The 26,109-nt window shown below is 45.6% G+C and overlaps 2 protein-coding genes across 2 annotated transcripts; one reads left to right on the top strand and one right to left on the bottom strand.

Annotated features, from left to right (window-relative positions):
- Positions 1 to 190: 190 nt before the first annotated feature.
- Positions 191 to 20,520, bottom strand: bltp3a (bridge-like lipid transfer protein family member 3A). Its single transcript, XM_060068169.1, has 21 exons — positions 19,911 to 20,520; positions 17,277 to 17,439; positions 16,600 to 16,638; positions 16,302 to 16,393; positions 15,707 to 15,896; positions 15,214 to 15,354; positions 14,493 to 14,663; positions 13,994 to 14,174; positions 12,566 to 12,652; positions 11,395 to 11,565; positions 10,914 to 11,062; positions 9,160 to 9,301; positions 8,654 to 8,847; positions 7,101 to 8,341; positions 6,648 to 6,847; positions 6,274 to 6,404; positions 5,678 to 5,828; positions 4,992 to 5,215; positions 4,457 to 4,565; positions 3,522 to 3,607; positions 191 to 2,934 (listed from the first exon to the last, which is right to left on the bottom strand). Exons 1-21 carry the CDS (start codon positions 19,952 to 19,954, stop codon positions 2,815 to 2,817), a joined length of 4,026 nt encoding a protein of 1,341 aa, XP_059924152.1. The 5' UTR covers positions 19,955 to 20,520; the 3' UTR covers positions 191 to 2,814.
- A 149-nt stretch (positions 20,521 to 20,669) lies between these two features.
- ilrun (inflammation and lipid regulator with UBA-like and NBR1-like domains) lies at positions 20,670 to 24,925 on the top strand. The gene is made up of 5 exons (XM_060070224.1): positions 20,670 to 20,935; positions 21,846 to 22,000; positions 22,123 to 22,320; positions 22,435 to 22,760; positions 22,956 to 24,925. Exons 1-5 carry the CDS (start codon positions 20,778 to 20,780, stop codon positions 22,989 to 22,991), a joined length of 873 nt encoding a protein of 290 aa, XP_059926207.1. The 5' UTR covers positions 20,670 to 20,777; the 3' UTR covers positions 22,992 to 24,925.
- Positions 24,926 to 26,109: the final 1,184 nt, after the last annotated feature.

The following is a 26,109-nucleotide window of genomic DNA, read 5'->3' as shown; positions in this document are numbered from 1 at the left end:
CAATGTTTTGATTGCTATAACAATATCTATAGTATTGCATCATATAAACCCATATTTCCAAACCGTAATAAAATACTTGCATTGATCTGGAATAATTGTGACCCAACTATATTGCGAAATGTAAAACAACATCAATATTTTAGTGTATACAAATTAAATACACCTTTAAATGTTTAACAAATCCCCCAAATTACAGTACAGTAACCAGTTATTTATTATTTTCAGTTTTTCACACGGCTTTGGTTCACAGAACCAATTTCTTAGATCTAATTAGGTGATAATACAAAATCCATTGTAAATATTTCAGAACAAATAACAAAATACATAAAGGTATTTTACAGATGGCGGAAGGTACTTATCACAGGACAATCTTTTTTAAAGGTGATTCACATTAAAAGTGCAATTTCCAGTGAATGTGCCACAAGTGCAAAAAAATCGACACGGCATTAAGCACAAAACAAAATGTTCTATACATGCATCACCACTCAAACATTTGCAAATGAATCATAGGGAGAGAACAAGGCACAACATGGGAAGTCATTGTTCTCAGCGATTCCTTCTGTTTTGCTTGGACCATTAGACGGTACCAGTAATGAACACACCACCGTCTCAGCCCAGCCAGAAGCAACTTTGGCTCTGAGGCTGCTCAGAGCCGCTTGGCTCCGAGGCCTTGACGTTTGAGGTAGGAGAATCTTAGGATTTCGTTCCAAATGAGACATTGAATCACATTTAATTCTCACCACTGTACCCTCATCTACAAGGCCATGCAAAATGTAAACGTCAAAAGAAAAGAAATATGCATTTAGAGATGTCGTCTCCTTTAGTTTTTTCCTCTCATCGTGTTTTGCAGAACTGTCCATCAGGGTTTGGTTAAACCACTCTTCTATTGCTGAAGTATTTTACATTCCAGAGTTTTTAAACTCATACCACACCATGTAAAAGCTGCTAAGGTGGGATGCTGTTTCAAATCCGCACCACCAGGGGTCTCTGAAGTACCTAGTAAGTGAGAAACAAACGGTGCAAAATAGTGGCTGGTTTCGGAATGCGTGTTTTTTTTACACAAGGATAAAAGATAAAAAATAATGCCCAGTAAAGAAGCCTGCACCGTAGCTTTGACAGCTTAACACTGAAAGTAAACATAAATGTAATTTTGTATGGTTACACTAACTTCAGACAATGCTCAAACTAAAGCAACAAAAACATGAATAGAAAAACAAACTAACCATTCATTGACTGAACAAACTTAGGCGACACAATTACAAACTAGAAAAGAAAAAGGAACTGGCACAATTTGAACAAACACTGTGGGCAGGGAGACATTTACATTAATCTCAACGTTATGTTTTGATTGATATGGCTCCAACACTTTGCCTTGTACAATCGGACAGAAAGAGGGGCCTGTTCATCTTGCTGCTCACACAAAACCACACAACAGTACATGGTTATGCTACAAAGAGGTTTAAACTAGCTCCAGTAGAATATCTGGCCTGATTCCTTCCAGGCCACTCGAGGTGACGAAGGTTATCTGTTTATTTAGGGTCCTATTAGCTTGAATATTGTTAACAAATGCCACTAATATTTTGTATTTTCAAAACAAAATGATACTGGGCCACGACTTAAGAATGAATCCCTGTGAAGAAAAAATACTAAGGTTGACATTTTTCTCTCCCATATAAAGCAGTTATCTTTTCTTTCTTCTTTTTTTTACCATTAATTGAACATTACATGAACACTCACTTCAGAAGTAGTGTCCACCTCTGGTGATTATGAGTATTTATATATTATTACCTTGTTTTAGTACCTTGAATAAAAAGTCCATTACACAAATGGATCTGCTCTACCTAAGGAATTACGGTTAATCCATAAAAAAAAGAAAAGGTAACGTTATTGTTATTGCCATAATTTACAATGTCTTTCTCCTGCTCACAATATACTCTGGTGAGCTATTCTAGTGCTGTAGAATTTCATCAACGTCAAGCTTTAAAACAGGTCACTGAGTCTTCCCACTGCTCTGGCCTGCAGAATCTCAGCACTGTCATACACAGTCAATCCTCACCTCCTTTAAGGTGCATTGTCCCTCTCTTGGTGACATATAAAAAGGGAGAATCCACTGTAAAGAAGGCACTGCACACAAACAGTGGTTTGTTTACTCTCTCTCTCTACCTCTCCGTTGCACAACACAAACGCTACATTCGCAACAACACTGGGCGAGTGAGCAGGTGAAAAACACTGTACGACGCTGCCAGTGAACGGCGGTCGACAGCCGGCCCGGCTGCAACTCTGTGCTTAAGAGAGACTCTCGGTAAACAGGCCGATTAATGATACATGAGGCCTTTCACCAAGCAAGACTGCAAGTCATGGACGACACGATGAACTGGTAGACGGACTGCTCTCGGGCAGTTTCTTAGTGCATGTAACAGATTTTGGCATTGTGTTTGTTGCCGAACTAAACTAATCTACACTTAAATAACAACATTTGAAGTGGGAAATGGGCTCAACACCATTTTGCGCTTGCATGCTCCATTAACGACCACTGAATCCACGTATACGACATACTGTGCACATCGACATAGTCCAAAGAATGGCGGAAATGCTGAGGCGCTCGTTTCCCGTTGGGTTAGCTTGTTCTGGTTGCCACTGCGTGCCACTCATCTCAGGAGCATTGGAACAAAACAAGTCAGATTCACATTTTCCTATCTTTTTCCGTCTCCGTTAATAAAGGGCTTCCGTCACCTTGTGGAATCGGTCCCTCCGGTCCAGGATCGCTCCACCACAGCAGGTGAAGAGGTCTTACCCCATGGAGCCAAACAGGGCCTACAGGCTAAACATGGGGTCATACTTTTTGAGTTCCAGGAGGAGCACGTCTCTGTCGCAGAGGGCTTGGGTGAGGGTGGCCTGGGCCCCAGACAGCTGGGATTCCAGGGTCTCAGGACCCTGCAACAAACAGACACCCTGGTTAGTTCCGAAACCAACCAACACATGTAAATATGCCGATGGGAAGCAATGGGGAGGCTGACCTCCTGCAACCTGTCTAATCCAATTCATTTAACAACCCGCTGGCTATTAGGTCAATCTGCAGTGTGTTAGTGTCATTGTTGACACTGCAAAGAAACGGGGCAGAGTTAATAGAGTCACAATTCTCCCTCAATTCAAACGTTGGAGAAGGTCTATTCAGATACGCCCGGGAACCATTACCAGACGTTTTTTGTTTAAATATTTAACAAAAAGGCAGAAATACTAAATCAAAGCAGCAAGATGTTTAATACATATAGCAAGATATCTTATAAAAGTAGCATGTATGATGAATCTCAGAATGCGTACGTGATTTGCCACCCTTTATGCATGCCATAGATTACATTCAATATGTTTGTGTGTGACAGATCATCTTTGGTGCGGGCTCACACATCACAATCTTCTGGCCGCTTGTGGCCTGTGTAAATGAAGCTTGTCACGTGAGGAGTGTGGAGGATGAGTGCTAATGAATGCTAATGAATGTCTCGGGCGGTCAGGCCTGCTCCTACCTCCGGCTGACACTGGGGAGCGTGATTTTCCAGACACACCGCAGACATCCTGGCTGCAGCCTCTCTGGGGCATTTTCCTTCACCAGCTGCAATGGAAAACAATGGAAACCTCACATTTGCTTCCCCTTTGAGAACTTTGAAAGTCTTCACTTTTGATTCTTTGACAATTGTCATTTAGGATTCATGTAATATATTATAACTAGGGCTGTCAAATTAACACGTTCATTTCGATTAATTAATCACAGACAAAATAACGCGTTAAAAAAATTAACACAGATTAATCGCGCTTCTATAGTGCCCTTTGACCCGGTGCGTCATTTGCGTTGAAACAAAATAGAGGCAGACGAGAAGACGCTGCTCGGCCCCGTGCACGGAAAATTCAAGTTTGTACAACTTTCAGACGGAACTGTAGATAGCAACACCGTTATCTGCTATATCTGTAGTAAGGAATTTTCCTATCACCCGAGTTCATCAACCCTTAAATATCACCTCAACGCAAAACATTTGGTAGCAAGCTCACAGGTACGAGCTGCCACAGCCCCTGAAGCTGGCGCTAGAAGCCAGCCTCGTCAAGCCACACTCGACTGAGATGCATTGAATCTTGAGTGAGATGGAAATGTTATTAATTTGATCTTAAAATGCACCGTATGTTAATGAAAGACATGTTTTAAATAAAAGAGACATTGAACTTTAAAGTCTATTATGTATATTATTCATTGAATCACCCATCTGGCATAATTTACTTGAATTAAATTATTTTGAAATACTTTCTCGGGAAAATTTAAGCATGCGATTAATTTAGATTAATTAATCACAGAGCCTGAAATTAATTAGATGAATATTTTTAATCACTTGACAGCCCTAATTATAACATCATAACTTGTGACCAGTGTCTCCTGCTGAGCACCACTAACAACACCATTAACAAGGGTCACCTTTGAGCCTTAAGACCCCGTCCTCCGTGCGCTCCAGCAGCACCTGGTCCAGGATGACCGTGGCGGGGACGGACTGGGGGGCGGTAGGGTAGATCCTGGGTCCGTCGTCCTGGAAACAAGGGCAACAGAGTACAACTATATCAGGAGGGTCTCATGTGCAATATTAAAATGAAATAAGTCATTGTAAAGTCACATTGATATTTACCCTTAGCCGACATTTGTACTGCACGTGTTTCTTAATAAACTAGTAGTTGGACTAAGGGATTCACTGATGACTCTTTCTTCCATGTGTGATAATATTTTACAGTGAAATAAAGGTCAGAATTGTTTTTTCCACAAATTTCGGCTGATCAATCAAGGATCAAATGTTTAACGATCGGTGCATCCCGAGTGCAACTACTAGTTTAGAATACCAGTCAAGTACTAGTAAATAGAGACAAACAGATAGCACAAGGTACAATCTCACTTCAGGGAAGTCCCACTGACACATGCGTCTGGCCGAACCCCTGTGGACGGCCCCGGCCTCGCCACCCACCGTCAGTGTGACCGCCACGTTGCTCAGGTGCACCCTCATGGGCTGGCTCTCCCCGCCCAGCTCGTCCTCCAGGAAGGGCCCCAGGTTGGCCATGGTGGAGGCCAGCAGCCCCACCTGGCAGTCCTTCACGCCCACCTCCAGGCAGCCCGCCGCCTCGGTCAGGGTGGCCCGCAGGCACACCGCCGCACACTGCCGCTTGGACGGAGCCTCCGGTGGTTTAGGGGCTGACGGGGGGGGAGAGAGGGAGAGTGAGTGGGCGGGGTCTAGGGTGGAGGTAGACTGATTTGGCACAAGTGAGGGTGCAATTCTTGGCCTGACAATCACTGTTTTGTATCCACAAACAGTGATTGTTTCGTTAGAATTTAATTGAATCTTAAATGACACTTCACTTACTACACTCACTGACACGGGTTAGAAAAAAGTGTGGCTCCACTCTAACCACACAAACTCAGACTCTGTAGAGCCGTGAGGTTACGCGAGGAAGCGTCTTTTCTAAAAAAAGGGACGGTGTATTCACAGAAATAACTGAGCACACAATGTCAACCATATGAAACCAATACCAAACACAGACCCTACTTATGTAAAATCAGTGTCACACGTGCATTTGGCTCCTTTGGTCACTGACACAGTGTGTCAATGAAAAGGCCTTTACGTAGCCCAACATGGATGCCATCGTCGGTGTTTACCTTGTGTGAGACCGTAGAGCAGGTCGGACACCTTGATGTTGCCCATCTGAACGGGGCTGAGGCTATGGACCTCCAGGGCAACAAGCTGGGCCTCTCCCTTCACCTCCACCGTCCCCGACACCCCACTCAGCACCAGCAACAGCACAGACGCCTGCAACGACCAGCCGAGCACCGGCGTCAAGGACAAAGCACTACAGGGTGTACCTCTGGAGGCGTCTATTCTGCCAATACCACAATTACCAAGAAGGATTGTACATTAGTTACTTTAATCGATAAGTATAATGTGTTTGGATCTACTTAAATCGGCTGATATTCTCGCCTAACATTTTTTGCATCGTCAAGGAAACATCTGATTGATATTAAGCCTGGATTTGTAGCACATTGATTCAGTATTGCTAAAAGGCAGAAGTGTACCGCTATTGAAAAACAATGCAACCCCTTGGATTGTTATTGACCAATGAGAATCAAGTAATTGACAATGCTGTGGTATCACAATAAATTAATTAATCACATCCCCAACCAAGCCCCATTATCCTGATTAGCATGGCTGTTAGGGTTAGGGTTAAACATATGCATGTGCCCCAGCCCCCGCGCACCGTGTCTTCGCTCATGTCCTCCGTGCTCAGGGACAGGGAGCTGCTGAGGTCCGCCATGGACCCCCCTTCCAGCCCCGGGGCTGGGCTGCCCACCGGGATGCTGCTGGGACGCATGGCCTCCAGACCCGACTCTGGTCAATGAAGGGAAGGAGGGCGTGTCAACAATATAGGTCAACTCTTGATTCATTCATAAATCAAAACACAGGGTCCGAAATTGCTTTTTTTTCTTTTCACCAGCCAAAGAGGAAAGATCCCCCAGACCAAACCATGGTTTGAACAAGTACGCCTGAATTTTCTTTTAAATGCAAAATTGTCATAACTATCCGCCATTGGCTGGTTGCAATGTAAGGTGTGATCAATGAAAATAAACGCACCCGAGTCCATGAGGACCACAAAGTCCATGGTGTCGCTGGTCACCGAGAGGCGGTCGTCGGGCAGGCCGCTGTCCAGCATGGAGCTGTCCAGCATGGAGCTGTCCAGGGAGCTCTGGGAGGCAGAGTTCCTCATGGAGAGGAGGTGCAGGCTGCCCGCCGGCGAGGGAGAGGAAGAATTCTCGGAATGTAGGGCCAGCTCCCTGCGCACACACACACACACACACACACACACACACACACACACACACACACACACACACACACACACACACACACACACACACACACACACACACACACACACACACACACACACACACACACACACACAGTTCTAATGAAGAATGTGTGACCAAAAAAAAAACTAACAACAAACATGGTGCACAGCAGGGGAGACGCTCGGCCAACAAAGTGTGACCCATCTATTTATCCATCCTCCATCCAGCTACTCACTTTGCCTGCGGGGAGAACAGCTTGCTCATGCCCGAGCCGCGGCTCAGCATGCTGAAGGCGTCCTTGGTGATGGAGAAGGCCCCTTTGGTCAGGTCCAGAGAGGCACTGAGGGCGTCCTTGGTCACGTCCTTGGTGACGCTGAGGGCGCTGGACAGCTCTCCCTCCAGGCTGAAGGAGGACGGCTCGCGGGACAGCGCCGGGGGGGAGAGCGGGGGGGACATCAGCTCCCCCTCCCCCCCCGCCTCCTCCACCGCCTCACAGGCCTCCTCTACCAGGCAGTAGGGCTCCTCCGGCCCCGCGTCGGCGTGGGCCAGGCCGTTCTCTACCCCGCCGCCCTCCGGGGGCCCCGGCGGGTGCGTCGGGGAGGCGTCCGAGTCCGTCATGCTGGGGCTCTCCGACCCGGGCGTGTGGGGGGCCTCCTGCTCGGGCTCCGCGGCGGCCGGCGGCAGCAGGAGCCCCAGCTCCAGCGCGTCCAGCAGCAGCGCCAGACACAGCGTCGGGGCGGGGCTGTTCTGGGGGCCCTGGGCCCGCCTGGCGTCCCGCCTGTCCCGGCCCAGCTCGGCGGCCAGCCGGCCCAGGGAGTCCTTCATCCTCAGGAGGGCCACGTACTGGTAGTGGTTGAGCCACACCCTCACGGGCGTGATGGTCTGAGCCAGGACGTGCACCGAGGCCAGGGACTCCTCCTCCCCCCCTTTGGTCAGGTCGGTCACGGAGGCAGAGGGGGTGGCGGTGGCGGTGGCGGTGGCGGCGGGGGTAGGGGTGTGGGGCTTCCCGTTCTGCCCCGCTCCGCTGGGACTAGCCGGGGAGGAGCCGCTGACAGCCGAGGCCTGACACGCCCACACGGACACGCCGAAGGGCTCCACGAAGGGCTGGGTCCTCCCCTTGGGGCAGTGGCGCGCCCCGTCGAAGCCCAGGCTCACGCGGGACAGGCTGAGGGACCAGACGTCCTGCGAGCGGGGGGGCTTGCGGTCGCCGGCGGGCCGGGGCGCCGCCTCCCCGGCGTGGCGGAGCAGGGCGGCGGGGAGCGGCTGGAAGGCACTCTGCTCCCTGGGGAAGGAGCGGGCGGCGGCGGGCTGGAAGAAGGGGCAGGCGGAGAAGCCGTGGCAGGTGGTGCCCAGGTCGGCCCGGGTGCCGTGGGGGCAGTGGCGGGTGTTGCTGAGCCCCACCTGGGGGAGGAGGACGGTGAGGGCCTGGGGCCGCTCGGGGTGGTCCAGGATGGAGGAGTCCAGGGGGATTATGAACTACAAGGAGACCATACCAGCGGTTTATATCTGGAGACTTGAACCATTTAACAGCCATTGGTTAACATTTTATAAAAGGCGCTGTGGGGTCAATTTGAGAGAGACGGCAGAAGAGAGCAGAAGAGGGTGAGAAACTAAATAGACCCAAGACACAGATCTCATCTTGTCGCTCCCACCCTACGCCATTCAGAAGTGTTGCATTTCACTCCAAAGTAGCTGATGGTGAGGCCAGTGAGGACAGCACCTCTAAGAGAACCCGATGATGACCACCAACAGGAGAACCATGAGACCTCGCGGTTATGCCCGCCTCACCTTGAGCTGTGTGGCGTCCATGCGGACGTCCACGTGCTCGTCCACCTTGCTGCTGTCCTGCAGGTGGTAGAAGGCCTTAACCTGGGCCAGGGTGCGCAGCAGACCCCGCGAGAACAGGTTGATCCACAGCACGCTGGCCGGGTCCACACACAGCTGCAGGCTGTTCAGCTGGGCATACAGGTTAGAGGTGGGCACTGTGGACGGAGGCAGGGAGAGAGGGAGGACACCGTTACAGCGCGCAGAAATCACTTATACGTGACACTTGACCTAGAGTGACACTCTTGATATACTCTTGATATACCAAAAAAGACCATCCTTGCTACTGAAATCCAGATGCAGCGGTTCAAAAATTATATTTATAAGAATATATAAATATATAGATAAAATACTCTGCAAACGATGGAAATGTTTATCTAGAATGAGTACATGAATTATTAGTCGTAGTATGAATGAATTAATCTTATTAATTTTCTATTAAACGTAGATATATGTAGATTATCTCCTACCTAGTAATTCAGGGTTGTCGTGAAAGTAGTATTCGGTGAATTGCAGGTGGATGGCTGGCACGCTGTCGGGCAGGCTGAGAGCTTTGCGGTTACAGGACAGCAGAGACTGGGTCTTCTTGTTACGGCGCCCTCCGTTAGAGACCTGAGTGGAGACAGGATCCCATTAGAACAAGAATGACCTGCTATGTTTCATGATAACCTTAAAGGTCCAGCAACACATCCAACTGGGGCTGCAACGAACCATTGTCTTCACAATCCATATGTAAAAAATGGTTTCACTTTGTCTGATATGTAGCCAAGATTCAGTATTTACCCTTCATTTCATTATGAGAAACTGTGAAGTTTCAAATTGTCAGTACACATTCATAAATGAGGAATCATAGATTATCATTGCAGTTATTGATCTAACTAATCAATTGAACAAGCCATTGTTTTGACACTGCAATTTTTCAAGACACGATTGTGATTTCCCTTGTAAAGATAATTCAATAAATGTCATAGCCTCCACCACCACCGAAATGGTTGCATTGGAGTAGGAATCACCGTCTTCCCCTACAACCGAAGGGGAAGTAGAATCATCTCTCATCTAAAAATAAACCTTTGTCACACACACAGCTGTGATGGAACTTGTTAGAGGCTGCACCTGGGTGAAAAGGTTGAGCTAGCAGGAGTGTGATCTGAAATGAAAGGGTGCTTTCTCTGCCTAATCTCAACAGCACTGAAGCACTGAGGCGAAGACTTGATTCGATTTTTTCTTATTGTGTAAAATGAGGATAAAAATATGTTTCATAAAGCATCATAGTTTAAGACGTGTAGAAATGTTGAATAGCAGACCTCAATTGAAAAAATCTGAACACAGTTCAAAGTCTGAATGGAGTAAATGTAACAGTTTAAACATACAAACCATTTTAATTAAGTGAAATTGTTGAAAAAGTGTAAGAGTTAGGCAAATAAACTAAAGTGATAGTTTGAACCTTGACATAGTAGTGCCACGCCCTCCATTTTCACCCAGCCTGGTCCTCTCTCCCCTGTCTGTCTGGTGTGTCTGAGTATGGCCAGACTCCGGATTCTCAGTGCACATCACTCCCTCCAACTGCTCGGTCCACCCATCTGCGGTGCATCATCTCTTTGCAGTATTTAAACCCCGGCTGTCCATATACTCAGAGCCAGATCGGTTGTTGTGCTTCGCAGTCAGGCTTGCTTAGTAGCATTGTATTCTCTGTGGCCTGACTTCCTTTTCTTTGTTCTTTAGGGCCACTTCCCGATGTTTACCTGTCTGCCTCCTTGCCGTCTCGCCACTCTACCGAACCCCTCTGCCTCGTCATTCCATTCCCATTCATTCAATCTGGTTCCTCTCTCTATATATATGTGTGTCCTGAGCTCTGATCGCAACAAGCAGTATGATAAGCAGTGGCACGATAAGTAGTAGACGTAGTATAAGCATGATAAGTAGTGTAACTTAGTATGATTAATGCCAGTGGAAGTATGAACCAAATGTGAATGAAAGCAGGCGACTCCAAGCAAAGATAAACATTCTAATATTGGAAAGGAGTCTCTAGGTGAGAAAGTGTGGGCAGAGATGGGGCTTCATGCAATGAATGAATCCATGCAATGACTTTGTGTTGCGTAAGACCTCCTCCGTACGCCCATGTTCAGTAGTTATAAAGTAAAGCGGGTTCTTTCCCCATCGGGTCCAGTGCAGAGCGAACACCATGCGGGGAGCGATGGAGTGAGCGGTGGTTTGTGGAGCTTGCCTGGTGAATGTCCAGGTCGTCCATCCTGACCACCACACAGCTGGACCTCAGCCTCTTCAGAGGGGCGACTGGGGGGGCCGACGCCGAGCTCCTTCTGGATGGCTGCTCCTTCTCACACGGGGCAGACTTGGGACTCGACTGGCCCCTGTCTAACAACATAGACGTATATACACCATGAAACATCATAATGTACGACGTATCCTGTATCCAATTGATATTTGATACACTCACATGATTTATGCGAATAAAAAGTGACTCCAATATCTTTATTGATATATCCATGTTTTGGCCTTCATTTTTCATCACTGATGCACTTTTAATGATCAAAGCTTACTGGAGTTTTTCTATGGGTTATTGAGTTTGATTCGTTTACATTATTGTTATTTTTGGGCAAAGTCACTTTCCTCCAGGGTGAAAATGTCTCTTGTTTTTACAGTTGTCGTAGTAAGTAGAGTGACAAAGTAGTGCCATGCAGCAATACCCTGAGCGGTCCTTGCTGGCGAGTCCTTGCCGTGCGTGGGCCCCTCCGTTTGTGGACCAGGGAACCCAGGGGCCTCCATTCTCTTCTGGAAGTCCTGGAGCAGCTTCCCTGCCCAGTGAGCCTGCGCCTCCATGGCTCCACTGTGACGCTCCCAGTGGCTACATCCGTCAGCTGGAGGTTTACAGTGTTACAGAGCCAGCTTGACCCCCATCAGCTGTAGTATACTGTGTTACAGAGCCAGCTTGACCCCCATCAGCTGTAGTATACAGTGTTACAGAGCCAGCTTGACCCCCATCAGCTGTAGTATACAGTGTTACAGAGCCAGCTTGACCCCCATCAGCTGTAGTATACAGTGTTACAGAGCCAGCTTGACCCCCATCAGCTGAAGTATACAGTGTCATATACAACGGATCCGTTGTATATGAACCAAAAAAACTGTAGAAAATAAATTGCTGAGTTTTGACAGATGTAATTCGATTTTCATTTAGGTCAAGGATTCCGATTTATTGCCAGTTATATCATTTATTATAATTGGTTAAAATAAATGAATTACAACCTCTTATGATGGATTCATTGTAGAGGTAGATGATAAATAGACACCTAGATTAATTGGAATTATGTATCGAAGTCAAGGTGTACTTCTGAAAAAGCCAATTTTACAAACCATACAGTACAATACAACCGATGGAGGTTATCATTGATTTAAAAGTGTTGCAGGGAAATATCCTTCTCTTACCAAACTTTCACTTAAGAAACTCAGCAATGACCATGCCCTCTGCAGTCAAATAATATCCCAGGTTGTGGGGGGACAGCTGCTGTTCTTCGAACATTGCACATCAAGTAAAAATAACGTTTCTGTAATCATATAGCAAGTGGAATATCTGTAATATATTTGGAGTAGTTTGTGCGGTCTAGAATTTCATGTTGATCTCGGACAGGACCTTTGAATCCGTGGTGTCCTACATTCAAGAGCCAAGGAATTCTGCTGAGAATAAAAGCAGTGGGCATGCCCTGCAGAGCCATTAGGCTGCATGAATGGCGATCCTGCTTGCACTCAAAGAGTCCTGAGTCAATGCTGAGGTTTTAAGTGGACGCATTAAAGCAACGTCAGGTGGGGAAGGGGGGGAAGCCCGCAGTTGGATCACACTGAGAGCAGCAGAAAGGGGCTCACCAGGTCTGTGGACGGGGTAGTAGTCGAAGCCCAGCTTTCTGAAAGTCAGCTGCATGGCTCCCTGTGACCCCGGGGGAGGGGGCTCGTCTGTAGGAAAGAGAAATCACATGACGCGGGCTGGTGGTCATCGAACACAGCTTAGGAGACCCTGCGATGTGCGAGTGTCCTATGCTGAATATCTTAACCTAATTTATTCTTAAACCACAGCTCACATGACCAGGACAGGCAGGCAAAGAAAATAGACAAAGGGAGGATGAATGGATGGATGTGGCTTTAAAAGGTCCCTTAGACTAACCTAGGGCCTACTGCTGAATCAAACCGACACACACGATCAGAGTTTTAATCATAAAGAGGTGATAACAAAAAGTATATTTAAAAAAGGGGCTGATGGTCCTATTTGAGAGCCATTATTTGAGTAAATGGCATCTGTCAGCAATAAGTGAGTAAAATGTGCTATTATATCCAGTTTCCATTTAACTGTGCCTGCCTCTGTGTGAGCCCATATAGATTTTACATCATGCACGGCTCCTTTCTGACCAATCAGGGCATTTCCTCCCTGATTGGTTCGGGGAATCGATTTTGAAATGCAGCACTTGGATGTAGCTCTCTCTCTTTACAACTCTCAAATAAGGCTGGCCTAAAAGTAAAATCTTGTTGTTTTTTTTCAAACTAGAGGACAATTATCGATTGAAACCTCGATTTTTTCCTACTTTCCTCCAAAAAAAATACTAAAAAGTACAAAATATATGGTCCATGGTTTGCAGCATCTTAATAAACCAGTTTTTTTCTACTGTATAAATGGGGAGAATATGAGCACAATAATAGTAATATGTCACCGCATCTGTGATCACTTCCACTTCACTACAGCTGAAGTACACCCCCTGTTCGAGGAATGAGGAATCTACATCATTATGGAACATCTAACGCTGTTAATGTGATTGCAAGTGGCTGGTTTTAGCTCACGTTCTGGGAAATGGGAGCACTATGGCGCCCTTAAAAAGAGATTTAAACATGTTTATATGTCTCATATGCTCGTCAACATAGGAATCCATGCCATTGAAACACTGTTAACGCTGACCATAATTAAGAGAAAAACAAGCATCAAATCCTATGTTTTTGCCAGTCTCCGGTCAAATTTTCAATCTTCTTCCATTGCAGGTAAGTCTTTTTGTGACAATGAAGAGCCTGTCAGTATGCTCTTCAACTTCATGACCACGGGACACCGGAGGCGAAGTATGAGGGACCCACCCAAAGAGGAAACGGCGCATTTCTAAAGGGCAAAGTCTGGAGTATAGAACTATTTATAATATCACGAATTTACGCGTCAGGCATTTCACAAACCGTAGGAAAGCAAAAAAGGCAAATGAATAAATTAAAGCGAAATGCATCATATCTACTGTACCTATTTTGTTCAACGATCGAGGGTACCTGGGTCCATGGTGGAGCTGTCGTTGCAGATGTGCAGGTCCAAGCGGGAGATGAAGGTGTGGTAGGAGGACTCCTTGACGTCGTACTGATCAAAGTACTGACTCGTGTTGTTGGGGGTGCCGCCGGCCGCGGGCGGGGAGTCGGTCCACAGGGTGTGTATGCCAGGGGAAGGTGGGGCAGTCTGCAGAACAGACACAAGCATTATTATAGGCCTGGAAATACACTGAAAATCCAACAAAAAATAAATATAAAACTCATTAAAAATGGGACTTTACGTTACAATGATCATATTATCAATCAGTCTTATTTACATAAACTTGCCATGTAACCTTTTTCATGTATATTATTTTTTAGTAAATGGCCTCATGAGACAAGAAAAATAGATGACAAGACGCCATGACAGCCAGGTAACATGAAGAACCAGGAGACACGGGAGAGGGGAGAGGGGAGGGGGGAGAGGGGAGAGGGGAGGCCGGGCGGAGCAGAGGGGGAGGAGGACCTGGAGGGACTCGGCCGTCATGCTCTTCCTCTGCTGGGCCGACTTCTCCATGGCCTCGCTGAGGGACTTGGCGTAGTGGAGGATGGCCTTGAGCTGGGAGTCGGTCAGCACCCACAGCAGGTCGTCCAGGATGAACAGCAGCTTGGAGGCCAGCACGTGGCAGTCCTTCGCCTGCACCCATACGGCCGCGCAGAGAGAGCAGAGGGCCTTTCGTCAGATGGCTGATTCAGATTGTGTTCACGGGAACGGCCATGTCTAATGCAGGTCAGGTGGTGCCACTGAGTTGTATGACAATAATAATTGTACAAAGGGGGCGCCGGCATTCTTTGCTCAGCCACTGCATGCGTAATTATCTTTTTATTTACTTTTGCATTTAAGGTCTGCTGAAGGTCTTGAGACAGTTTAGTGGTAAACCTAAAGTCAAAGGTTGGGAACCAGTGGTACAACTGAGGTTCTGGTAAACACTGCCGAGATGCCATATCAGAGCCAGGCATCGACCCCCCTCTTCACGATGAACAGGTTGGGGATTAATCAATTCAATAATTGAATGACAGCATGAATTATTAAAAGGCAAAAACCTGACTTGAGCATGTGTACAGACTACAAAGTAAGCAACACAAATGCAGCAAATGTAGAATCCTTCTAGCATTTGAAAACAGCCCTCTCATGGTGGGGGGGTTTAGTAGGAGGATATCGTGGGTTATTACAGAGCAGGCCTCACCCTGCGCTTGAGGGCGATGCGGATGCGTCCTTGGTTGGTGATGAGGCGTAGCGGCGTGGTGCCCAGATCCTGGTCCTCGCTCTCTATGGCGTCCATCTCGATCCTGAGGCTCTGCCAGTTGATCTCCTTGAAGGTCAGCACCTGGGGCACAGCGGCGGGGTCACCAGCTGCACCCCGCGACTCGTTGGCCAGATCACAACAGGCGCACCAACATCTTAACCCGCGGCAACGGGGGGGCAGCAATGCAATTCAACGCCGTGGCGGAAAGACGCATTGCCGTTAAAGTGGATTACTAGGGCTCGTTCAGGGAAGACCGATGTCAGAAAACAGTCGGGTCGAGTCTGCTGATTATGACAAACAAGAAAACAGTCGGCCCTAATGCAATCACTTCACTGAGTCTGGTGGTCTCTGCGGCAGAGCCCCGGGGGGGGGGGCTGGTGACCGCTGGTCTGTCAGCTGCAATATGGCCAGCGACGGGGGACGGTTGGCCTACCTCTCCCCTCTTTGGGTCGGTGATGCGGGTGTAGCGCAGGTCGCTCTTCTGCCACTTGGGGTTGAGGCTGTTGCCCTGCAGCTGCCACAGCTCGAAGGAGGCGTGGAAGGCCCGGGCGTGCACCTTGATGGTGATGGAGTTGATGACCACCGACATACCCTCCACCACCTTCTCAGCGAAGCCGTACTCGCTGGGCGGTTGGCCGGGAGGGGAACAATGACCAGGTCAAGGGGGTCAGTGATAGGGCTGGAGCATCAGAATGCGTTGTTGGATTTTTGTTGGCGAGCCGCCGCAATATTGAGAGTTGTATTACTGTTACATTCTAGACCAACGGTTCATATACCCTAAGCTAGGCTAAGGAAGACAGTTCTGCATGAGAAAATCTGCGGCATTTTCAAACACAAAAAACAAAGTTTTCCCAATAAAGACAAATCATTTCCCAATGACCAAAACAAAACATTACTACAACCAAGCTAATAATTAATATCCTCATACTCCTATGCTCCAAAGATGGCAGCAGTCATTGCGATTGGACGCTGCGATGTACAAGCCGTATACAATTACAAATCTTATTTAGAAGTCACACTTCCTATACCTCTGGCCGGCTGTAATGGCGATAGGGGAGGGGCCGTTTGGGGGGCGGGGCTCTTCACATGTCCTCATCTCTACCTCCACTTTGTCCAGGAACTGATGACATGAAACAGACCAGCAATTCAAGAACCCGCAATGAAACAGTCCATTGTCACCTGCTCTTTGTACAACACACAGTCAAATAAACTGTTGACGGGGAAACGTCAAGACATTGTAACAGAGACAAGAGAAAAGAGAGTGAACATTTCAGAAATGACTAAAGAGCCATAGAAGACAAGATAAAGATAGGTCAGCATTCCTACCAGGCAGATGGGGCTTGTCTTCAACTTTGTCCATTGTATCTAAAAAAAGACCAGGGAGTTAAGGACAACAGAGTCAAACACAAACACTGGCTTCAGCATTCTGTCACTGCGTTCACCAGCGAGTGTTCAGCACAGCAAGTACCCAAGTTCACCCACAACTGACGTCCCCTAAGTGCCAACCACAACCACCATGACACCTTATAGCGTTATCTGGAGGTTTAACATTGTGAGCCCCTTCACTGCTACCGATTATTGTGAAGAATAATAATGAGGCCAAATATTTTGTTAAGAACATTAGCATATTAAGCAAAAATATTAAAGGGATCAACAAAAAAAATCAAGCTGTCCTGATCATAGCCCACCTATGATAACCAGTCTATCCAGCTTTGATGTTGTTCTTTATATGTCCACGTGGTAGGTTGTGTCTTGATATCCTCAGAAGTATAGGCTTGTTGTTAGCTCTGCTCACATTCACAACAGCAACATGGACACCACATGTTCTCCTATCTGAACATAACACTCAACTACCTCAGCGCTGTACCACAGCAGTACCAGTTACATCCTAACCACTCGTTGTGATTCGTTCAGCTCCGTACTGAAGAGGGAGGGGGTGAGCCTCACCCCATCCAACTAATCCTGAGATCCAGTTTGACTAGCAGCGGAGTGAGCGGACGTACCCTGATGGCAGCCTTGTTGCAGTAGACCCGTGTGACGGCAAGCCAGGTGGGCAGGTCAAGCATGTTCTGCAGGACCTCTTCATCCAGCTCCAGGTTGGACAGCTGGCCCTCCCCCTTCAGAGTGCTCAGGTTGATCTTGTCCGGGGACAGGTTCTTGGTGAACCTGGGATGGAAAACAGCCGGTGGGAGGAGATGAACAGAGCAGAATAGCAGGCTGACTGTAGGTATGTTTATAGAGAGGTCTTCGCCTCGATATCTGATTAGAACTGCTTCATTATAAACTAGAATTAAGGAGGAAGAAATAATATTGAAGTTTAACTATAGCTAACTAGATTATTCAATTACCCTGAGGACATGAAGTAGTTTATGTCTATATTTAACTGAGGTTATGAATCATTGCAAGATCCGAGTCTTTCTGCCCAGTGCTCACAGTTGTGGGCAAGAAAAACCCGGTACTGCAGCCAAATGAGTCATTCTAGTACGCTGGCAGCAGCCTCTGGACCAGATTCCCATCAGTACCTGGTGTGTCATATTTTGTTTTCAAATACTGGTCAGCAAGAATAAGCCTAAGACCTTCTATTTATGATTGTATCAATTCAATAGACGTCATGTCATCAGACAGGTGATTTAAAATAAACTCAATGTGAAATAAATTACAAAATAAACGCACCAATGCAAGCAGGGCTAAGTTGTAAGCTGTGACTGTTATTTACTGTCGTAAATATTTAGTAATAGTATTATTACTGTAGTAAATATTCATATTTTTAAAGGCTGGGAATTTACTTTAACCATCTGTTTTTAATTGTCTGTGAACTTTTACTGGTATTGGTAAATCCAGGTTAAGTAGCAGGTAGACATTTGCATACATCTCACGCAGCCAAATGTGGCCGTGCAACATTGTTGAGCTCTGAGGGAGTGAGAGCAACTGAAAATAAAGATTACCACCAACAATTTTAGACCAACAACAACACAACCACACAAAAAGCCCAAGCTTAGACCTATCAGTGCTCTGATTGCTAGAACAATAATGTAAATTAGAACCCATGTTATTTTATATTTCTGGGCCAGTCACCATAGAGCTTCCAATATAACTCCCATTCAGCAATTTAGCAAATAGTATGGCTGGTTTGCTAACGCTTTGTTGTGACACTATTAAAGGCTGTGAAATAAACCCAGATGAGACTTAATTTAAGATTAGCATTGCTTAAGGAATAAGAAAATTCCATGGCGTATCAGTGGCAGTAAATTACAGACTCTTGCACAACAGTAGTCATGATCCCAAGCCTGCATTCGAATTAGGCCTAACAAGAGAAGCAATATCTAACTAGAGTGTTTAACACTGAAGCATGTCAGCGTTCGGGTGGATTTCTGGCTGTGGGTACCGTGCATGCAGCATGCATGACGTAATATGATACATTAGAAATGAGCCGTACAGCAGCGGGTCATGGGGTCAACCACCACAAAGAAATTGTTTCCTGATGGCAGGAGTGGACTGCATGCTTGGGTGAACATGGAGAAAGAACTTTGTCACCATTTGTCTCGGATAAATAAGTAATATTAGGTGTTACACAGAGAATTACACAGAATTACATTACAAAACCAGGTCAAAGGTGGGCTGTTGCCAAGGAGCAGATCCAATAATGGAAGGGACAGTAGAGCAGAGAGACAATCCCTTGATGAAAGGTAAAAAGTTATATGTTTACTGTTATTAGGATATTGGCAATACCACTGAAATGTCTGTTCTGTTGCAGGTGGCCCCATCTGTAAACATGGCAGGCAGATGTTATTTACTCCCATATTTGATGAACACTACTTTGCACTGTACTTTCTAAGTGTGTTTTGTTGATTTCCTCTTGAATGAGAGTGAATGAAATTCAGTCTACCCAACCCTGAGGCAAATAATCGCCACACTTGAGATAACGCTAAGGATGAATGTGCTATTTTTGGATTGTGTTTAGAATGCAGCTATTCATCCATCGCCCGAGATCCAGTTAGTGCACTTTAAATATTATACTGTAGATGTAGTCCAACTGGTCCAATCCAAGAATGTCCTATAACCCCTTAAAACGTTTTGCAAAGAATGGCCGAAATATTACAATACAGGATTAATAAACCAGTATGCTAAATGAAAATGCACGGAACTTTTTAAATATCTGTCAAAATGGCACTGGTGTTTAATTGTACATGTTTCAGGGCTACAGTTATTGTAAATAGCCAACTTTATTCTGCAATCCCTTCAACATTGTCGGTAAAGATTCTAAAGCATTTAGTGTGTCTCGGTCTTCATGTCTGAATTCTAGGTTCAGAAATACATAAACGGGGGAATTCACTGCCACATTTTGGTCCATCGTCGAACAGAAGCGTAAAATTGTTGCTTATATAAAAGTGCCACACTAAATGTTGACTCTGTTGACAACATGCTGACCCCTGTCTAACTGCCCAGTCCTCTGTGTATTATTTTTAGCATCATATAATATATGAGGTTGTTAACTCGCCATCTTGCGATTGAAAAATGCAGGCTAGACACTGAACAGCTACAATAAGGTCATCGTCTGTTGAGTGTTTGCATTTTTTGGCGATATAGCAGCAAAATCAACGCTAGCTAGCTAATGCAGATCCAGAGAAGACACTTACCTGGACAAATGTTTCAAAATCTGCTTCTTGAAAATCCCAGCCATTTCTTTGTGTTTTTGTTCAGACCCCGCTGCAGGGCTTGCGACTAAATACACGAAACGACAAATTTCACTAACTTAGGGGCATCTGGAAAATTGTACACAACGTTACACGTCGCATCTTGGTAGCCACTGGCTGGCACCGCTGCTCGCTGCCCAGTTAACGTCAGCGTCGACCCGCCGCCTACCGCCAGGGTCCGGGCGGTCCACTCCCATCCTTAATAGTTTGACGTGAGGCAAGCCCCCCGCCACCGCCGCACGGCAGGTGTCGTGGCGCCCCCTGCTGGGCACTACAGGAAGCACAGGTCGTATAGTCCAATTAAACTAACTCAAATAAATCGTACTGTTATTTTTGCTACTTACTAATAACTATTAGTATTAACGATGAACCGAAAACACTGCGGAGGGGTTGAGCTTTAATGATTTTTAATTTAAATACAAATCTTCAACAAGCACTGGTGTTATGTTCTTCTAGGTGTTTGGTTTAAACTTTTTCAGATAATGTATTGCATTCCGCATAAACATTGGTAGTGTTGGTTCCATCTAACCCTGACATGCTCAATCTTACCATTAGGGGCTACACACATTCATCATCCCTTTTATATCATTTTATATAGTCGTATAAATTAATGATAAATAATTGAAAAAATCCAGATCAGCAGAGGGCGTATTTTCACTTTGGGGTAGAACTCTCATCCTGGCGCATGCGCCTTTAGTACCGCTTCATCCTGGAGCATGCGCATTTCCAGTGTTGTTGAGTTTGTTATGACAAGTCGAGGCCTCGGACTAAATTAGATAATAGCCCCGTCTCTGTCCTGGGAAATCCACGATGGAGGACATGGACTTGGACCTGGACCAGGACCTAATGCAAAAATTTAGTTGCATGGGTACCTCAGATAAAGACACTCTGATCTCGGAGTTTCAGAGACTGCTCGGGTTTCAACTCAACCCCGCGGGATGCGCCTTCTTCTTGGACATGACCAACTGGTGAGTCCGGGGACTTCCTGGGCCTTCCCGGGTGTGTTGGCTGGACGCTGAAACACAGCGAGCCGCCGAGAAACTCCTCGCCCCAGTTTCACTGTTGAACCCAAGAAATTGAAAGACCCAGTCCTCCGATGTTACACTTTAAAGCGTTGTCAGGGTGCTTAAATCCGCGCTGAATGACAGCGTTGACACGATACTCTGTTAGCAGGTAGCGACGGTGGACTCGTCCTGGGTAGTGTGTTTTCGATGGTATCTTTTATTTGAGGCCATTTAAAACGACAACGGTGGTTGTCATTGTTCTAGCTGCTCGCAAAAATTTGGATAGTGACTGTGGCAAGGCGTTCAATAGTTCACGTTGTCCAACCTTAGCTTGTTTTACTGACTGGTCTCGTCTTTAAAAACGGACGCTAACAGCTACCGTACCGTATGACGTAACCACACAGTTAACCAGGTAGCCTCGTTTGGGGCTGATATGTGCATCTCATCATGTGAAAACACGGACAATATGTTGCTGTTAACGTACACACGTAACCACGTCGAGTAATCGAACAGTAGTACACGTTTTCTGTAGCGAAAGAGAAACTGGTAGTACCAGTAATCACGTGATGTGGCTGGTCGCGGAAGGGCCTTCAGCCGCTGCTTTATGGCCTGGGCCCAGTCCAGCCATTGCGAAAAGAAGATATTACGTATCGTCAACGACCTTAAACGTAATCCTTAACATAAATTCTATAGAGGATCTCTGATGCACGATTGTAAAACTTTAAATGTATTTATAAGATTGGAACTATATATATTATCCCACAAATATGAGCACCCCAATGAAAACCAAATGCATTGTTTGGAAATCATATTGTTTTCACTTACTCTTAATCGTTGCACATTTTAATAAACAAATTGGTCCCTTCCCTTTCAGGAATCTACAAGCTGCCATAGGGGCATACTACGACTTTGAGAGCCCCAACATAAACGCGCCATGTATGTCCTTGGTAGAAGATGTGACCATTGGTGAAGGGGAGTCTGTTCCACCAGATACACCGTTCACAAAGACATGGAGAGTACAAAACACAGGTAGGTCAATGGTAATTATGCCGTGTTAATGGCTCCAGTTCCAGAAGGGTTTGCTGTAATACCGGCCAACCATCTTGCACTTTACTTGAAGGAACAATGTTTTTCTTCTTATGCTTCTACAGGTGCAGAGTCATGGCCTCCTGGAGTCTGCCTCAAGTACGTCGGAGGGGATCAGTTTGGCCACGTCAACATGGTAATGGTGCGGTCTCTAGAACCCCAGGAAATGTTTGACGTTAGCGTGCAGATGCACAGCCCTGTTGCTCCTGCAATGTACCAGGGCCAGTGGAGGATGTGTACGGCTACCGGACTCTTCTTTGGGGGTAAGATCCATAAAATCCCCATGGTAAACAAATGTTTCAGATTTTTCTATGCACCTGCATGTGTGGCTGTTATCCCTTTGCACATCCCAACACGCCGGTTATCTCTCTCTCCAGATGTAATATGGGTCATCTTGAGTGTGGAGGTCGGGGGCCTGCTGGGCGTCACGCAGCAGCTGTCCTCTTTCCAAACGGAGTTCAACACGCACCCAAACCGCAGCCTGGAGGGGGACTACAACCCCTTCGCCTCGCCGCAGAAAACCAGATACCCCGGCAGCACCGACAGCGGTCTCCACGACGACAGTAGTCTGAAGGACACGGGGGAGCCCTGGGAGGCCACGCCCAATCCTCTGCAGCAAGATCAAAATGGACTGTCGCACAATTCAGTGAATATAGCAGCCAACAGTCTCCAAAGCAATCTATCAGTAGTGACTTACAACCAGGTAGGTCACCCCTGTCGTAGCTTGTCACCATGCATGGAATGATGCATCAACCACAGCACTATCAGACGAAAAAGATGCTCCTTCTGTATATTCAGGGATGAGAAGAAGCAAGATTTCACACTTCATAATACTAAAGTTAGTGTGTCTAGATGAGTGTGACTCTTTTAGGTGAACTTGCTGTGTTTCTCTCTGCAGGGCATACAGGGACCCTATCCGTTTGGGCACTCATAAATCCCCCGGTCGAGAGCCACTACACCTCTGAAGTCGAACTCACCAAGGCTTTATCTGTAGCCGGTGGGGAGCCTGGAGCTTCACAATAAACACTTTATGCAAAGTCTCCACTTCAGCCAGTGTAGCCCCAGCGTCCCACTTCAGCTACGCTGTGGGGATCCAGAGGTCACCGCTCCTGACATACAGCTCAACCAACACCCTCATATCCACTGTATGCATGAGTGAATGCTAAGTTAAAACAAGAGTGCTATTGAGAGTCTTGGTGAGAGATGCTGTTTTGAAATCTTTTTATTTTTTTGTTGTGATCAGAGTGCAGAAAAAATGTGTGTGTGTGTGTGTGTGTGTGTGTGTGTGTGTGTGTGTGTGTGTGTGTGTGTGTGTGTGTGTGTGTGTGTGTGTGTGTGTGTGTGTGTGTGTGTGTGTGTGTGTGTGTGTGTGTGTGTGTGTGTGTGTGTGCAACATGAAAGAGGCATTGGAGGAAAAGCCATTTAAATTTGCCAACTGATTCTTTGGTTTCTGCTCTGACGTAAAACCTGCTGGCTGTAATTCTGAGATGATTTAGCCAAACAAAATCTGTGAGCTTTCATGGCCTCATTTTGTCGACGATACCATCCGTTTTACTGTTGTTTACTTTGTATATCAATTCTTGTGTACACCTTTTTTTTTTTTTTATGATCTAGACAATTTGCTTAGTACGGGTTATTTCTATAGAATGTACCTTTTTTAAATAATTTCATTGCTCTATTCTTTTCTTATAACCTTTTAACGTGATGAAATGCAATTTTAAGACGCTCTACTAGGGAGAGCAAGATATCAACGTTTTAGTCCAACTGAATTCTCCAAAACAAGGGATTTCCTCAACACCCAAACAATGTAATGTTTTCATCTATGTTCAAAAAGCAACTATAACAAAATCATTTGAATGTGTCTGGGGTGACATTTTTAGCCCGTTGTCAGGCAATAAATGTGAAGCAGCTTTGCCTAAGCTGAAACTGAGACAAAAGCTTTGATGAGCATTCTTTTGCCTGATCTAACATATTTTAACTGAGCCTGAATAGGTTAGTATTGAATACCTTAATGCATCAACCAGAATATATAGAGTTTGTCACGGGTGACTCCACCTTCATCACATTCACATGCATTCTGTTCAACCACATAATCTTGGGAAATGGCAGCTTTAAATATTTCTTTCAATTGAAGCAGAATGTGTTCAGTGAATGTAAAATAGGCTGATTTGTTTGTAAACATCAACGATCCAAAGTATATTGATAAATTGCCTTCAATTTCCTTTTTTTCTTACTCTTATTTTGTCCCTCAGTAAATCTTTCCTAGGGTGTTCCATAAATTGTAGGTTTGGAATCACAGTTAGCATTCTCTTCTAGACTACACATTTTACCTTATTATTATTGTGCTTTAATTGCACTAACCGTCAGATCTATGCACTGAGTTATGTGGGGGCCCCTTTTGCCAAATAGGCCCCATTGTGGCATGTTGTTGTTCCAGTAGGCCTACACATGGATCCTGAGGGCTTCATGCAGCCGCTAAATAAGTATTGATTGAAATAAACCCTCTTTCCTAGAGAGCCTAATTTCATTTGGTTGCAGGCTAATTTTGCCCCAGGAGAAAAGTGATCTTAAATCTTCAATACCACAGACGCCTCGTCGTTAGGAGTGCTTATGGTTGCCGTGCACAGAATAAATGTATAGTTCCTGGATGTAAGGGTGAACCATATTCATAAAACATGGGATTGTAAGGACAATGCTAAATTCTACATCTTAAAAGGAGATGGGGTTCATTGGTCTTCATTGGTCAGATAGTGTAAGAATCAGTTGGCATGTGTTGGACTGAAACCGGCCACACAGATGATATGTGCTTTTTTTTCTCTCCTTGTGTGTTGGATGACAGTTTGTAAAATTAAATTATAACTAAAATGATTGTGTCTGATGTGATATGTTTCCTCCTACAAATCAAATTGTTTGGCTTGTGACAAAGAGGTCACAAGCCAGAGGTTTTCTATTGTCATTTAAATTGGAGGCATGCATCATTTTCCCAAGATGCACAGTTTCTGTTTAAAAATATAGGCATATGCAGATTATGACCAAAAATGTCAAGTGCTATATGAAGAGCCCATCACGGCTTCACCAATGTAGCTCATCCAATAATCCCTAAAGGCCTATGTGCCCCGATTTTGGAATATCTTCTCATTTAGATATTATTAAAAAAAATACACATATACACCAGTCAAGTGCAAAACAGAAATGCATCTACACAAATGTCTGTCTTAGCTTCATTTTTTTATTTGCTTCCAATTGATCACATCTCCTTCAAATTGTGAAATAGACTGCTGTTAGCTCTGATACACCAGTGTGTGGAGTATTGTCTTACGATTCAGTGGTTAGATTCTCGAGTTTCACAAAATTGGAATTGAAGATGGGCCCAATAATCAGGTAGGCCTAGGTCTAGTCTCTGGACCATTAAGACAGTATAACACTAAAATCGACGCATGTATAAGGTCTTGACACTATTTTAATCTGGGTCAGGGGTAATGTGCCCCAAATGAGCATGAAAGATTCAATGACATAAAATTTAAAAATGAATTAAGTATCAGCCTACATAAGCGATGACTACAAGTCTTATTGTTGTTTTCTTCAGTTAGCATGTAATTATCAGCAATTTTAGTCGAAGTTCCAAGATTGGACCTTTCTGATTGCATCGTATAGCCTGGAGGCTACTGGTCAACCGCTCTGTTGCCCCAAGCCCCCCACATATTACCTTGGCAGTTGTCTGCATAACCATACAGCCTCAGGCAGGGGCTCATAAGACACTTCTTGTCTTTCGCTCATTCCTGCTTTAATGCTCATTGTGTGTTGTGAGTTATTTTAAATATGGCATCTAATACCATTGTTATGCTGACGACACACACATTTACATACCTCTGAAAGGACAAGATTATCAGTATTAAATGTCTCTTAAACTGTCTGGAGGATGTCAAAGCTTGGATGGCTTCAATGCAGCAAAAGGAGGTCCTATTATTAGGACCAGTTACTACTTGTAACACCAATGGTATGGACTTCAGCACCCTCAACCCATGTGTCAAGTCCCATAAGAAGCTTGGTTG

Source organism: Gadus macrocephalus, chromosome 1, assembly GCF_031168955.1.
Source record: "Gadus macrocephalus chromosome 1, ASM3116895v1".
Lineage (NCBI taxonomy): Eukaryota > Metazoa > Chordata > Actinopteri > Gadiformes > Gadidae > Gadus > Gadus macrocephalus.
Note: the sequence above shows the minus strand (reverse complement) of the source record. Positions and strands in the feature narration are given on the sequence as shown.